This window comes from Monodelphis domestica, chromosome 1, assembly GCF_027887165.1.
Source record: "Monodelphis domestica isolate mMonDom1 chromosome 1, mMonDom1.pri, whole genome shotgun sequence".
NCBI lineage: Eukaryota > Metazoa > Chordata > Mammalia > Didelphimorphia > Didelphidae > Monodelphis > Monodelphis domestica.
In genome coordinates this window covers 279,954,956-279,969,164 of record NC_077227.1, presented here as the reverse complement: position 1 = coordinate 279,969,164, position 14,209 = coordinate 279,954,956, and the positions used below count along the sequence as shown (strand labels likewise).

Genomic DNA, 14,209 nt, shown 5'->3' with positions numbered 1-14,209 from the left:
GGTGTTGGGGCTTTCTGTCAGTCTCCCCTCTTGGAGCTTTGTCAGGAGATTTCTTCATGCAGTCTGTGGGGAATGGGTGTTGGAGTTTGAGCTTCCCTGTCCTCTGGAGGCTTTTGATTGGATTAAAGTCTAGCAGTATGTGGGGAGAGGTGTTGGAGCTTGGGCTTCCCTGACCTCTGAAGACTTTTGATGGGATTAAGTTCAGCTGGGTTGGGCTGGGTATGCTCTGAGGCCAAAACCTCCTGGAAGGCTGGAGCAATATGGAGGGTCTCAGCAGCTCTGACCAGGCTGCCTGCTCTATGCTACCTCTCCAGCTCCTTCCCCGCCACCTGTGTTTGACTCTCTGAGCCTTGCACAGCCCTGCCCGCAAGGTACCCCCTCCATACCAGCGCCTTTGCCCGCCCAGAGGTTCCCGCTGTGGTTGGAGGCTTAGTGCTCTAGGTGGGGAGGGAGGGGTCATGGAATCTTCCTTCTGCCTTCCCCTTAAACCTGAGTGTTCTTGGATTCCAGCTTGGGGAGTTGGGGGGTACCTTTTGAATTGAGTCTAGCAGGAGGGTTCCTTGGCTCTGTCTTGTTGTTAGGTTTGATTTTCAGTCCCCTAGGAGCATTCAGTTTGTGATCAGTAAGGAAGGGCGTTCAGAGGTCTGAACTTCTACTGCTTCTAGGCCACCATCTTGACTCCTCCCCCCTCTTTTTAACCCTTTGGCCTTAATGATACTCTATATGGGAAAATAGCAAATATATTAGTATTTATTTTCTCAGCCTAGTAATGTGAAGAAGTAATACCTAGGAGTAGGAATTATTGATGTTGATCACATGGGTGGAGCCAGTGCAAATATTTTGAGCCCTAACATTATGAAAATATTTATTTGATTTTTTTTTAATTTATGTTGGGGAGATTGAATGAGTCGCATCTAATTGTGAAGGTGTTTGAGACTTTGGCAGGTAGTTTCTGTGATGCAAACGAAGATATCACAATGCACTAAAACCCAACAAATAACATTTTATATGTATAACAGTTTTCCCTGAATACTAAAAGCTGTAATTATGAAATATATGATGGCTCAAACAAAAATACACCTTAGAGTATTACACATCAGATTAATGTCCCCTTAGGAAGAGGCCTTAAAAGACTGTTTTGTTTCCATCCTGAGAAGCCACTATTTTCTGTATGACCTTCCATATGCCTTGGTTTTTCCATGGCTAAAATGATGCCAATGCCTATTCCATATATCACTAGAATAATATAAAGATTGAACAATTTTCAAACAGACCATATTTTGAGCCCTTTGAGAAAAATCTTGAGAATTCCTTTAGACCAGGCCCATGGGCCACATGTGGCCCCCTGAGGCCATTTATATGACCCCTACTGCACTTCTGGAAAGAACACCTCTTTCATTGGTGGTCAGTGAGAGGAGCATATTTGTGATCGCACCACAAAGAGTGGCGTTGCTCACATACAGTACTACTTCCGGTGACATAATCCTTTGTGTGGCGCCTTGTTCTGAGAGTAACTGAACGAAGACGAGGCGCTGCACAAAGTATTATGTGGCTGCACAATGGAAGATGTCAGCATGGTGAGCGGTGATCTGGGGGAGGGGATTCCACGCTGTGTATATTGCTGCCCAGTATAGTGGTGGCGGTGATGGGCCTGTGCAAGATGTGAGAGGCCCATCACAGTCAGCGCTGCAGCCTCGGCTATCCCAGACAGTGGAATACAGATTTGTTCATAGTTTTTTTATAGTCCGGCCCTCCAACAGTCTGAGGGACAGTGAATTGACCCCCTGTGTAAAAAGTTTTGGGACCCCTGCTTTAGGCCATGCCATTAATATATGATTCAGCTATAATATTTTGGCCTAGATTTGTGATTTCATTGGTAGAAGAAAGTTTGTTGAGCAAACTCATATTCATGTAGATGGGCACCTGCTTTGCAAAATGGACTCTTAAGATATTTGCCTGGAACACTAATGATTAAATAACTTTCACAGTCAAACACTCTGTATGTGTCAAGATATAAGATTTGAACCCAGGTCTTCCTGAGTCCAAGACTGACTCTCCTTTATTCCACAGTGTGTCTCTGTAGCTTTAGGTACAATAATCACTCGCCTTTCAGTAGTACTAAAAAGTTTTTCTGCATAATTTTTTTGAAGGCTTCCTTTATGACCTCAATAGGAAGTTTATGTTGACCATTGGGTAAAAGTTCCAAGAGGTACAGCTAGACAGCACAGTGGAAAGAACGCCAAGTCTGGAATTGGGAGGACTTGGGTTCAAAATTTGGCCTGAGATACTTCCTCTCTGTATGATTCTAGGCAAGTCACTTAACCCCAATTACTACTCTTCTGTCTTGGAATTGATATGTCAATTCCAAGACAGAAGGTTAGGTTTGATTTTTTAAAAGTTCCAAGAACCCTAGCTAAGCAGTATGTATAGTCTTATGTGATTGAACTCTTCCAATCAAGAGAATGGCCAAGACAGGGGGTTGGGTAACCAGTTCAGCAGAATTCTTCCCTCCTAGGCCTGGAGAAACTCTGCTGCAAGATTAGAGAGCCTCTGAGTCTAGATCAGAATCTGGGTTCTCTTCTCCCAGATGAAACCATTTGGTTGTTCTTTTGGTTGACTCCATGGGCCTCCAGTGTCTCCCTAAAGTGCACGTAGAACCTACCTTCCCATATTCAAACTTCCACACAGGTTCTGCTGACTTTGCCTGAGCCACACCGGGCCAGCTACACCCACTTATCTTCTAGTCCCTTACTCATGCTGGAGCAGCTGCTGATGAACATGAAAGTGGACTGGGCCACCCTGGCTGTGCAAACCCTACACCACCTTTTGGCTGGGCAAGAAATTGGCTTCACCTTGGAGGATATTGACTCACTGCTTTCCAAATATGCAGGGAAAGCACTTGACTTTCCATATTCATTGAAAGAAAAGCGATCAGGTAAGTGGCTACCAACAAAGCATTCTCTGCTGTGGGGATGATGGAGTACTGATAAGTCTGTGCGGCACTTTTAATTCCCATCTCCTTTGTTTCCCTGAATTTCTGACAGTCATGGGAAGGTAACTACTATGCAGTAAAAACCCTGGATTTGGGAGCCTCTGGTTAAAAGAGCAGGGATGCCAGGGTAGCAATTATCTGAAATAACATGTCTGCTGTTGGTACAGGCATAGTTATTCTATATGTTCTGATGCTTCCAGAATCATTCCATTATACCACAGTTCATTTCCAAAGTATAAGCAGCCTCTAGGGATGCTAACGTAAAATGAACCCAAAACTCGTAGCAATCTGATTTTAATCTCCAGGAGTAGCAATTCTTCAAAATCTTGACTCTTCCTTTGAGTATCTTGAGACATAATTTAGGAGACCCCAATGTTCATTTTTGTCCTCTAATCAAAGGTTTAGCTCTTTCTATAATGGGCTACCAAAGTAAAAGTTTTTACCATGGAAGGTGATACATACCTTCATGCTCTTGGGTTAGGGGGACTTTTAACTCTCTATATTCCAAGGAAAATGGTGAAATAAATGTTTATCACCCAAGCTGAATTTGTCTTGGTTAACTTTTCCCATTATAATGAACTAGGACACATTTTTTGGATCCATGCTTTTAACAGCATGTCATCTATAATTTATCTGGTTTTTTGTTTTTTGTTTTTTTTTTATTTCTCTTTTAGATTCTGTAATTCATCTCCAAGAGAATCTTAATCAGGTATCAGAACCTGAAACATTGCCTAGATCAACATCAGTTGAGTTCTCCACTGCTACTTTTCCTGGTAAGAAAAATTTCTGAAAGTTCCCTGTTCTTTTGGGTTTGTTTTCTTATACTGTCTCCATATTCCCTTTTTCATCTCTTTCTTTAAAAAATTCTCTACATCTAACATTCTTCAGATTATTCTTTCAAGCTCTTCTTTCTGGGTTTGAGTTAGCTTTTTATGCCAGATAGTCATTTATGACCTTGTTGTGGATTTAGTGAATGCTTTAGGGCTATTTCTTGCTAACCAGGTATGTAATCAGAAAACCAAGGTTTTCTTCAAGTTCAATGGAAAGACTAAGCATTGGATAAGCCATAGAGACTTAAGTTCATCTTGGTCTGTACCTCATTTATTGAACTAAGATAAAAAGATAACTTATCTCTGCAAAGGAAGCTGAACTCTTCCTTATCTGTTACCAGGAATCCAGAAGGGAAGGAGTTTCCTGAGACAGTCATATTCTTGGGGCCTACATAGAAGAGATGATCTGGATTTCTTCAGATATTAACATCATTATTATAATGTCATTCCCTTACTTAAAAATCTTCAGAGATTTCCCATGGCCTTTGGGCCCAACTCTTAAACTTCATTATCAATTTAAAGCCTTCCACATTCTGGCTTTAATCACCTAATTCCTTTATCTGTAAATATAAGAGATTAGGCTATGATCTCCTTTCTTTTCCTTCCAAACTCATATCTTACCATTCTCTGTAAAATCCTCTGTTCTAACCTCTGGATTTTTAATTAATCCTTTAATTATCCCATCTGGAATGCCGTTCCCCCTCCACATTCAAGATTCCCACCTTTTCTTCAAGTTTGATCTTAAAGCTTAATCTCCTTACATTGTCATCTTTTTAAGTGTTTTATGCTTTATCCAACAACTTCCCAACTATATCAGCACCTTAAAGAGAAGGGCCACATTTGATCCTTCTTTGTAACCAATGGAGTCCCAAAAAAGTATCCTGAAGTACAGAGAGGTTGCATTCACTGCTATCAGTTGTAATTAGTAAATGTTTAACAAAATAAACAAAAATACAGTAAAACATAAATAATGTTAATTTGTGATTTTCTAAGTCATATGCAACCATAGGGTTTCTATTTGAGTTTGATACTGTTTTTCGACTACTCAACAAATATCTCTTTATGTATAGAGTCAATAAAGGCCACACACACTTGCAGAGAGCCCCAAGATGTTTTCGTCACAGCATCATACTGCTATTTGTCCATGCTCTCTTTATGTACATATATCAGAACACTTTAGTTTTAGCCTCTGTTCTTATACTTCTTAGCTGTGGAACCATAACCTCCCTTAGCTTCAATTTCATCATCTGAAAAATTAAGATAATACTCAACTACCTCACAGGATTTTCATAAAGAAAGTACTTTGTAAACCTTAAGAAGTTACATAAATAAGTGCTGCTATTATTATCTGATCTCAATTCTTGATAATCATGTGGCCTTGGGTAAATCATTTAAGCCCTACAGATCTTGTTCTTTTCATCTGTAAAAAGTGAATATAATTATATATGCCCTACCAATTTCATGGTTGTCAATAACTGAAACAAATGATGAGATCTCTGAAAGCATTTTGAAATTTGTACACATGAACTTCTGTGGTTCTACCACTTATTAACAGTGTGTCCTTGAGCAGATTACTTATTCTAATGCTATTATAATCAAGAATCTTAAATTCTTATCTTGAATCTGTCACCGACTTACTTTTAAACCTGGTACAGTTTATTGCTTATACTTCAGTTTTCTCATCTGTAAATCAAAAACGACCATTTCTTTGTTGGGGTTTTTTTTTTCTATAAAGACAACAGATAAATTAAGGTCAAGAAAATATCTTAAACTCCTATTCCATAAAACTAAGCTAGTGGTCTCTTCTCAAACTTCTGCCTTGTCATTGTAATAAAGACTTTTGGTAATAAAAAACAAAAAACAGTGTCTCTTATCTCAACCATTTGCCTAATCTGGATTAGACATCCAAATAACAGGAGTGATTCTTCCTGATAGGAGAAAGCCCCTTATGAGCTATTTTTTATGTCTCAACATTCTGAGGGAGTTAATTCTTCCAATAGGAACCTGTCCTAGGATGATTTCTCAATTTTATCAAGAGATTAGTATTGTAGAAGTGGGAATTCAGAGGAAATCTAAGGCCTAACTTGGTTTTTTAGCCCTCCAATCAGAGTTCTACATTTTTCTCATTGTACATATATATTGTAGAAATCAGTAACAAGAACCTTTGCTTTGCTCCCCTCTGACCTCAGAGCCCCCTTTTGTGGCCTGAGCCTTTCCACAGAAGGACTTGAAGGCTATAGATTAGCAGTGTTACAGCATTCAAAGGTACAGTCTGCTCAGTAGATTTTCTGCTTTTCATCCCCAAGCTGATCTTAAGAATCTTAGAAAGACTTTTTTTTTCCTTCACAGCACCCAGAAAACTTTACTCTGAATGCTGAGAGTCTTAGAAAGTTTTTTTTTTCCTATACCCAGAAAACTGCTCCAAATGGGGCCATAAAAGCTTCTTGGTTACCAAGAAGCAGTGACTTGGATATTTCCCACCATATAATAACTGATATCTATCTCAAAACAGATAGCCAAGTAGAAGTTCTAGGCTACTGACATGGGTATGGCCTGATTCACTCTTAGTAGCTCTATTCAGGTTCAGAAGTTATTCTGGCTCTCATTTTGCCTCTGATCTTTAGGAGTCTCCATTGCACGATCTCCAAGCTTAAAGAAGAGAAGCTTCTCACAGAATGATCCCTTGGAATTTGTACCCCCTGAAAAACCCCCAGATAGGCAGCAATGGGTGCCAGATGAGATGGAAAACACCTGTATGGTATGCAGAAATGAACATTTCACCATGGTAAGCCAGCTGCCTGTCTTATTTGTTACTGAATTAGAGGCAGCTTCAACTCAGAGTCAAGAGACCTGGTCTCTAGTCCCAACCCTGTCACTAACAAGCACATCTGTATAAAATGGGGACAATAAAACTTGCCCTATCTATGTCACCCTTTGGCTGTAATGATGCAACCAGGTGATATATGCACAAAATGATAAAGTATTATTATTGAGAAATATAGGTTATTTGATTAGGTTTGTTGAACTGGTTGACAAAGTGCCTGGCACATAAGATTTAATAAATGTTGTATCATTGTTTAATTGAAAACTGTTAGTCAAAAGAAAAAAGAAATATGGGTATCTCTTCTTTTCCCATTGTGTGGTCCGTTCCAGAAGTTAGGTCTCAATTTTATGAGCAGCCCTGAGCTTTGGAGTTTTTCTCATCAGCTGAAAGAGAAGCTCTTGTAAGGCAGAGGCATCAAACTACATATATTAGCTTTAACACCAAGACCACCATGTCCTCTTAATACATAATAAGAAATAACTGAAGAAAACAAGGGAGGGAAGGGTGGGAAGCCCATTGATAGAAGCATTTATTAGTCTACCCATCTCTCCTTTCCTTTCTGCTTCTCTCTATTTTTTAGTTTAACCGGCGTCATCACTGTCGTCGCTGTGGCAGGCTGGTATGTGGCTCTTGCTCTACCAAGAAGATGGTTGTGGAGGGCAGCAGAGAGAACCCAACTCGGGTGTGTGACCAGTGCTACAGCCACTACAACAAACAGTGAGTAAGGGTCAGGGCAGCTCCCTCCCTGGAGCCTTTCAGGGCCCCAAAAACCTGCTATTCTGAAATCAACCCTCTTCAAAAAGTATGCAGTGACTTCTGGAGCAGGGTGTCTGTGGACTCAACAGGACAAACTGTCTATAGGTAGGACTAATCCTATCCAGGCATGGTGAAATGAAATATGTGTTCAGGGTTCCTGTCATGGATTCCTCAATACCCGGAATTTATTTCAAGAATCTGTTCAGTATCCAGTATGCCTGCATTCAGGGAATTGACTCTCTTCTTATCCACCTGAAGCATCTCTGCTTCATGGATCCTACTTGACTGAAAAAAGATAACTAGCTCATGGAGGCTTAATTAAAATCTTAAGTTGAATTAAATGTTTCCTATCCTAGGGCCAGCTACCATATAAAATACCATCTATCATTTAAAATCCAATTAGATAATATATAAAAATCACTAGATAAGCCTTAGTGCAGATGCCAGGTTTTTAGATTATTGTAACCTTACCCATACCAATAACAATAGTAAGCCATAATTTGTAGACCCTCGGATAAGATAGTTACACTTTCCTAATTAATCTTCCACCTGGCTTCAGACTCAAAAACCCATGCAAATCTCCAGAATTCTAGTTTCATAGTCACATGTATCTGGACCACATCTGGCTTTAGTTCTATGGCAATAATAGGTAGTCTCTGGAGGATTTGAAGTGACCACAGTTAAGGATTCCTCCATCCAGATATTGAATAATTCTCAACTGTCAGGGAGATAATGCAGGCGTACAACAGAACTCTGAGTCTAGAGTCAGTGCTTAGGTTCAAATCTTGCCTCTAATATTTCTTATCTAGGTAACCTTGAGTAAGCCACTTAGCTTCTCAAGGCCTCAGTTTTCTCATCTGTAAAATGAGAGAGTTGTACTAGATCTCTCATATCCCTTCTAGCTTGAGAACTGTAACCCTATGATCCCTTGAACTATGTGATGGGCATATTTTTACTTATTTATTTATTTTTCTGTTTCTGTTTCTAGTTTGCCAGAAGAGAGTTTAGGACATTCAGAAGGTGAGCTTGAATGATATTCTTATCTTCATTTTGAAACTCAAGTTCACTGTATGTTTGGGCTTATTGCAATGACAACCCCATCTAATCCTTTCTGTCAAGTATCTATCAAGTAACTGCTGTCAGTCATTTATTTAAACTCAGAGCCCTGACCGTGTGCATTTGTCTAGGCTCTTAAAGCCAAAGACCACACAGAATTTGGTTCTCAACTCAGCAGATCATTCCGAGGCCATTTAATTGCTGTGGACTTCCACTGGATAGCAGGCCAATTCTTAGTTGTGTAGTCCACAGAACAAATGAGCTGGAAACTGAACCAAAATTCTATTTAGGGTTGTATAATTTTAAGTTCTAGTCTTTTGGGATCATCTCCCACAGACCAAAGTTAAATAGCTGTGAGGGCAGACACTGTCTTTTGCCTCATTTTGTATTCCCAGCACTAAGCAGTTTGTTTCTTTCATTCTGAGCAGATGCAGAGGATTGAGTTCCTTATTATTTACTATTTTCTGTCAAGCATCAAAATTGTATATACTGCTTTGTAGATCTTTCCCCAGTAAATCTGTCTTACAAGAGATGCTGGTACTTTCAGAGTTATCCCAAAGGGAAGGAGGAGGCCATTACCATAATCAGATGTCTGTACTGTTACTCACTGTCAGGACTCACCACCATTGCTCTTGGGGGTACCCTGGCTGATGAGTGAATAAATGAATGAATGGCATTTCTGTCCTCAGCCTCAGACAGCCCTTCAAGTGAGAGTCCCCCATACTTGGCTGTGGTACGAGTCCCCAAAGCAAATCAGCTGGAGTGGACTCTAGATCTGAATGAGGAAGAAAATAATCTGGTGCGGAGCGAGTTTTACTATGAACAGGTAATAGCAAGGTATGGGGTAACAGCTGTCCCTAAAGCCACTAGTGCCAAAAACAATAAGGTCAATTAGAGACAATTTTATACAGTGGGCCTTGGATCCCCTAGATTTATTTTAGCACCACCCTTTGCTTTATAAGAGAATTTTCCCCCAAGTTCCTTCTTCTCTATGTCATTTAGCCTATTTGTAAAATGGAAATAAGTCCTTTCTCTTGGCTGTACTTGGAAAATGTTTTAGTTGGGCTCTGCTTTCTTCCTCCTCCCTGACTAGGCCCCCAGTGCCTCCTTGTGCATTGCCATCCTGAATTTGCACCGTGACAGCATTGCCTGTGGCCATCAGTTGATTGATCATTGCTGCCGCCTGTCCTGGGGTCTGACCAACCCTGAGGTAGATGCTGGGCTGCTCACAGATATTATGAAGCAGCTGCTCTTCAGTGCCAAGATGATGTTTGTCAAAGCTGGACGGAGCCAAGACTTAGCACTGTGTGACAGGTAGCTGTGTCCCGTGGGCCAGGGGGTTTCCTTCAATCTCTCTTCCATTCCCAGTTATCCAACCACCTCTTCCTGCAAGTCCAGCCTCTCTAATAGACTCATGTTAATGAGCTGCTCAATTGCTAACCTACATGATTTCACTTCTCTCTGTTTTAATGTCAGGATCTACATTCCCAGACTGAGTACCCAGGAATAAAATTTATATCAGTGAGATTAGAATAGGAAGAAAATACTAACCTTGATGTGGATTTGATCAGATATATAGAGAGCTGTTCTAGTATCTAATGCTTTCTAAAAGTGCCAAGGAAAATTTACTCAGTCTTGCCAAAAGTAAGTAACATTAATCTTGTTAGTAGGTGGGATAAACAATGAATTATGTCCCCTTTTGGTGGAGTGCTGTCATCTCGTGTCAGATTCTAGACCTACTTCTGCCACAATCTGCTTTGGACTTTAAGTTATAAAGGCCATGTGTTATAGTAGAAAGAATAAACCTGAGTACAACTTCTACCTCTGATACTTAACTTGCCACAGGCAAGTCGCTTAACCGTGTGTCTCAATAACTCATCTGTAAAATGGGGGTAATAATACCATTAGCACCTACCTCACATAGTTATCATGAGGATCAAGAGAGATATAAAAGGATTTTTATAAACTTCCAGTTACTTTCTGAATATCATCAATTGTTAGAATCTCTATCTGGAAACTAAAAGTAAACCAGAAACTAATTTTATGGCTCCACCTGCTTGCCCCAGAGCAATGGATTATGGATTGGGCAATGGAGATACATAGAGACCTAAAGCCATCTAACAGTGACAATAGGTAGCTGAAATATGATCCAAGACTGAAAATGGAAAAAAAAAAGAATTTCTTGCTTCAAATACGATGCTGACTGTTGTCTTACTACCTTCAACTCACTTTGTGATATTAGAAAAGTTATTTAGGCCTGTTTCCTCATCTTTTACATAAGGGGGCTGGACGAGATCATCTTTTAAGTTCTATTCTGGTGTGAAAATACTGAAAATTCTTGAACAGATAGTTCTCTGTCCCTCTAGAATAAATTGATAGTCTCACTTAATAAAGATATGTGAAAGACTGGTAATTGTGAAATACTTTGTACTCATGCCACACCTTATATCCAGACTTTTATAAAGACCAGTCTCACAGTAGCTTAGAAGCCCCTTACAGAGAAATGAGTGAGCAAATAAGATCATGTATTAAATACAGGATCTGCTGCCAGGAATCATAGGTTCACTCAACTAGTATCTAGAGTCAAGTTCTCCAGTGGCAGACCTGAAAGGACACATCCAGCAATACCATTCAGAAGAGGGTAGACTTTGGGGCTCTGCCTCCTTCTCAAGTTTGAACCATCCCTATCTGTGAGAAATGGGCCTGAAGTGAAAGATCATTGTGGGCCCAAATACATGCCTACAGCCAATCAGGGCAGCAGAACCTAGAGGCTTGTGAAAGAGCTTTACTTAGGCCAGGCAGGGAGGTGAGAATCTGAGTAAAGGGGTAGTGAGACCGAGAAGAGCAACTAGGAAATTAGTGGTGGTGTCATCTGGGTACTGACCTGGAGCAGAACCCAAGTATCAGACAGGGATTAAAGAGAGAACATCACTGAAGCAAATAGGCCAAGGGAGATCACAGGAATCTCACCTTCTATGTACAAACAGCCTTTCCCAATGCTCCTTAATGTTAGTGCCTTCCCTCTAAGATGATCTCCAGCTTACCCTGTATATATGTGTGCAAACAAACGGGTTGGCTTCCTTCAGACTGTGAGCTCTGCAGGGGCAGACACTGTTTTTTCCCTTTCTTTGTATCTCCAGCGCTAACAGTGTCTGGCACATAGTAGGTTAATAATAAATAAATAATAAATACTAGTTGACATCTCACCTAAAAAGGAAAAAAACCTGAGACTAACAGCTACAAAGGCTTTGCTTCTTCTTCCTAGCAACCACAGTAAAGAATTAAAGCTGGAGCTCAAGCAACAGTTACTCTGGAGGGGGAGTTCTATGTGGATTCATTTCCATGCCCCTTTCTTCCTAATAGCTACATCAGCAAGGTGGATGTACTGAATATTTTAGTTGCTGCTGCCTATCGACATGTACCATCTCTGGATCAGATCCTGCAGCCAGCTGCAGTAACAAGACTAAGGAACCAACTTTTGGAAGCTGAATACTACCAGCTGGGTGTTGAGGTAAGCGCAACATATACTGCATCTAATTTCTGAGTGGACTGCTTTTTGCTAGTCTCAGAATTTATTCTTATCAGCTCTTTATGGGAATGAGGAAGTATCCTGAGTGGAGCTAACAGCCAAGTTGTAGTAAGGGAATATATTTTTTTAGTTTAGATTCATCCCATTGTGAGTAAAATTGTTGGTACTGCAGCAGACTAGAACCAAAACTCCAAAACCATAACCCAAACACAATTTTATAAATTTAGGAACCAACCAATGAGGATTTATTGAGTTCACCTGCAAGAGAGCCCCATTGCACAGATAGACTCGCCAGAAGAACCAAATAGTTGGGAGGTAAATTGGATATGTGGTACCTTCGAATTGGAGAGGGCTGTTGCTAGACTAGTGACAGGAAAGACTTTTCTTCAGATCAGCTACCTCTTGTAACCTCACCCTAATAGATGGACTGTCCTTGTTGCTGGGGCAGTAAGTAGGGTCACAAGACAGTCAGGATTACAATACAGTCAGGGGCAAGATATAGAGGACCTGCAGAAAAAACGGAGTTGCTTTATCTTTCTTGGCTACCATACCCCTCACGTGAGTAATTTTGTCTCCAGGTCTCCACAAAAACTGGTCTAGATCCCACTGGTGCATGGCATGCCTGGGGTATGGCCTGCCTCAAAGCTGGGAACCTGACGGCAGCACGTGAGAAGTTCAGTCGATGTCTCAAGCCACCTCTTGACCTCAATCAGCTAACCCAAGGCTCAAGGTTGGTCCAGGATGTAATTGAGTACCTGGAGTCCACAGCAAAACCTATCCTGTCAGTGGTAAGCAAAATGCTTGGTTCAAAGGAGACACTGTAATATATATTAAGGGTGGGGTGGGGTGGTGGGACTTGACTTTCAGTTCTCTCTCATGCACTTTACAGTTATATCTGCATGTGTCTTATTCTCCTATTAAACCATGAATTCCTATAGGCAAGGTCCAAGTCTTATCTACACTTTGTTTCTCTGCTGGGGGCTACCACATAGTATTGTTGAGCCTATATTATTTATTGAACAAAACGCTTTTCCTACTGTCCTCCTTTTCATAGCAGGATGATGATTATTTTGCCACTCTGAAGGAGTTGGAAGCCATTCTTCGAACTAAGAGCCTCTCTCTAGAAGTCATTCCAGATGGGAAATCCATGCACAACACCTACTACCAGGAGTGCCTCTTCTATTTACATCACTATGGCACCAACCTGGCCATCATCAGCTTCTACATGAGGCACAATTGCATGAGAGAAGCCCTGGAGCACCTGCAGAAGAAGGTGGGTGATCCAGTGACAGCAGGCAGCATCTCAGTTCATCCAATTTGAACCATCCATGGATGGGTGGACTTGAAGGTGCTGCCAGGAATACACATGACCAAAGGTGACTGCCATGTCTGCCTTTTCTTCTTCTGTAGGAGAGTCCCCCAGAAGTCTTTATTGAAGGGATCTTCCAACCAAGCTACACAAGTGGGAAGCTACACATTTTGGAAAACTTGCTAGAAGACATTGATTCAACTTTGGAGAGCTGGGGAAAATACTTGATTGCTGCCTGCCAGCACTTACAGAAGAAAAACTACTACCACCTTCTCTATGAACTGCAGCAGTTCATGAAGGTACCAGTAGCCCCATCCAGTGCTATAGACATATTATTGAAACTTCAAATTTGAGTGAACCAAGTCTACACTTGGGAATTGGAGTCCCTCAATTTGGTTCCTGGGTATGCCATTATGTGACTTTGGAGTTGAGCTTGGTTGCTCTGTGGCTTCCTTAAAGTTTCCAATTTCATAACAGTTCAGTAATAGGTAAAAATCTTACTAGTCTTATAAAGTAAGGACCCTCTTCTTTTCTTATTCTTTACTTTCCTTGGTGATTTCATCAGGTACCGTGAATTCAGTAATCATCTCCATAGAGATTACTCACAAATACATATTCATATGTAGACAAACAGACATACATATATACACATGCATACACACATATATACAATGCATACACATACATCCTAGATGTTCCTTTGAGGCTTTTTTGGGTAGATGTTTTCAAATTATTGGCTTCTTCTGTGTTTATGTCTTAGTTTTCCTTTCTTTCTTTTTTTTTTTTTAAAAAAACCCTTACCTTCTGTCTTGGAGTCAATACTGTGTATTGGGCTAGGCAATGGGGGGTCAAGTGACTTGCCCAGGGTCACACAGCTAGGAAGTGGCTGAGGCCAGATTTGAACCTAGGACCT

The 14,209-nt window shown here is 40.7% G+C and overlaps 1 protein-coding gene across 4 annotated transcripts in view; it reads left to right on the top strand.

Moving 5' to 3' along the window:
- The window catches only part of ZFYVE26 (zinc finger FYVE-type containing 26), a 102,771-nt gene that overhangs the window by 68,535 nt on the left and 20,027 nt on the right, over positions 1-14,209 (top strand). For 3 of the 4 annotated variants that reach the window (XM_007473086.3, XM_001378401.5, XM_007473084.3), the window contains exons 26-36: positions 2,689-2,935; positions 3,667-3,765; positions 6,447-6,607; positions 7,227-7,363; positions 8,391-8,422; positions 9,148-9,284; positions 9,552-9,772; positions 11,822-11,969; positions 12,566-12,775; positions 13,042-13,260; positions 13,398-13,595. In XM_007473086.3, coding sequence (XP_007473148.3) covers positions 2,689-2,935; positions 3,667-3,765; positions 6,447-6,607; positions 7,227-7,363; positions 8,391-8,422; positions 9,148-9,284; positions 9,552-9,772; positions 11,822-11,969; positions 12,566-12,775; positions 13,042-13,260; positions 13,398-13,595 — 1,809 coding nt within the window. The remainder of the gene's footprint in view (positions 1-2,688; positions 2,936-3,666; positions 3,766-6,446; positions 6,608-7,226; positions 7,364-8,390; positions 8,423-9,147; positions 9,285-9,551; positions 9,773-11,821; positions 11,970-12,565; positions 12,776-13,041; positions 13,261-13,397; positions 13,596-14,209) is intronic. The other variant, XM_007473085.3, reaches the window with a different exon arrangement.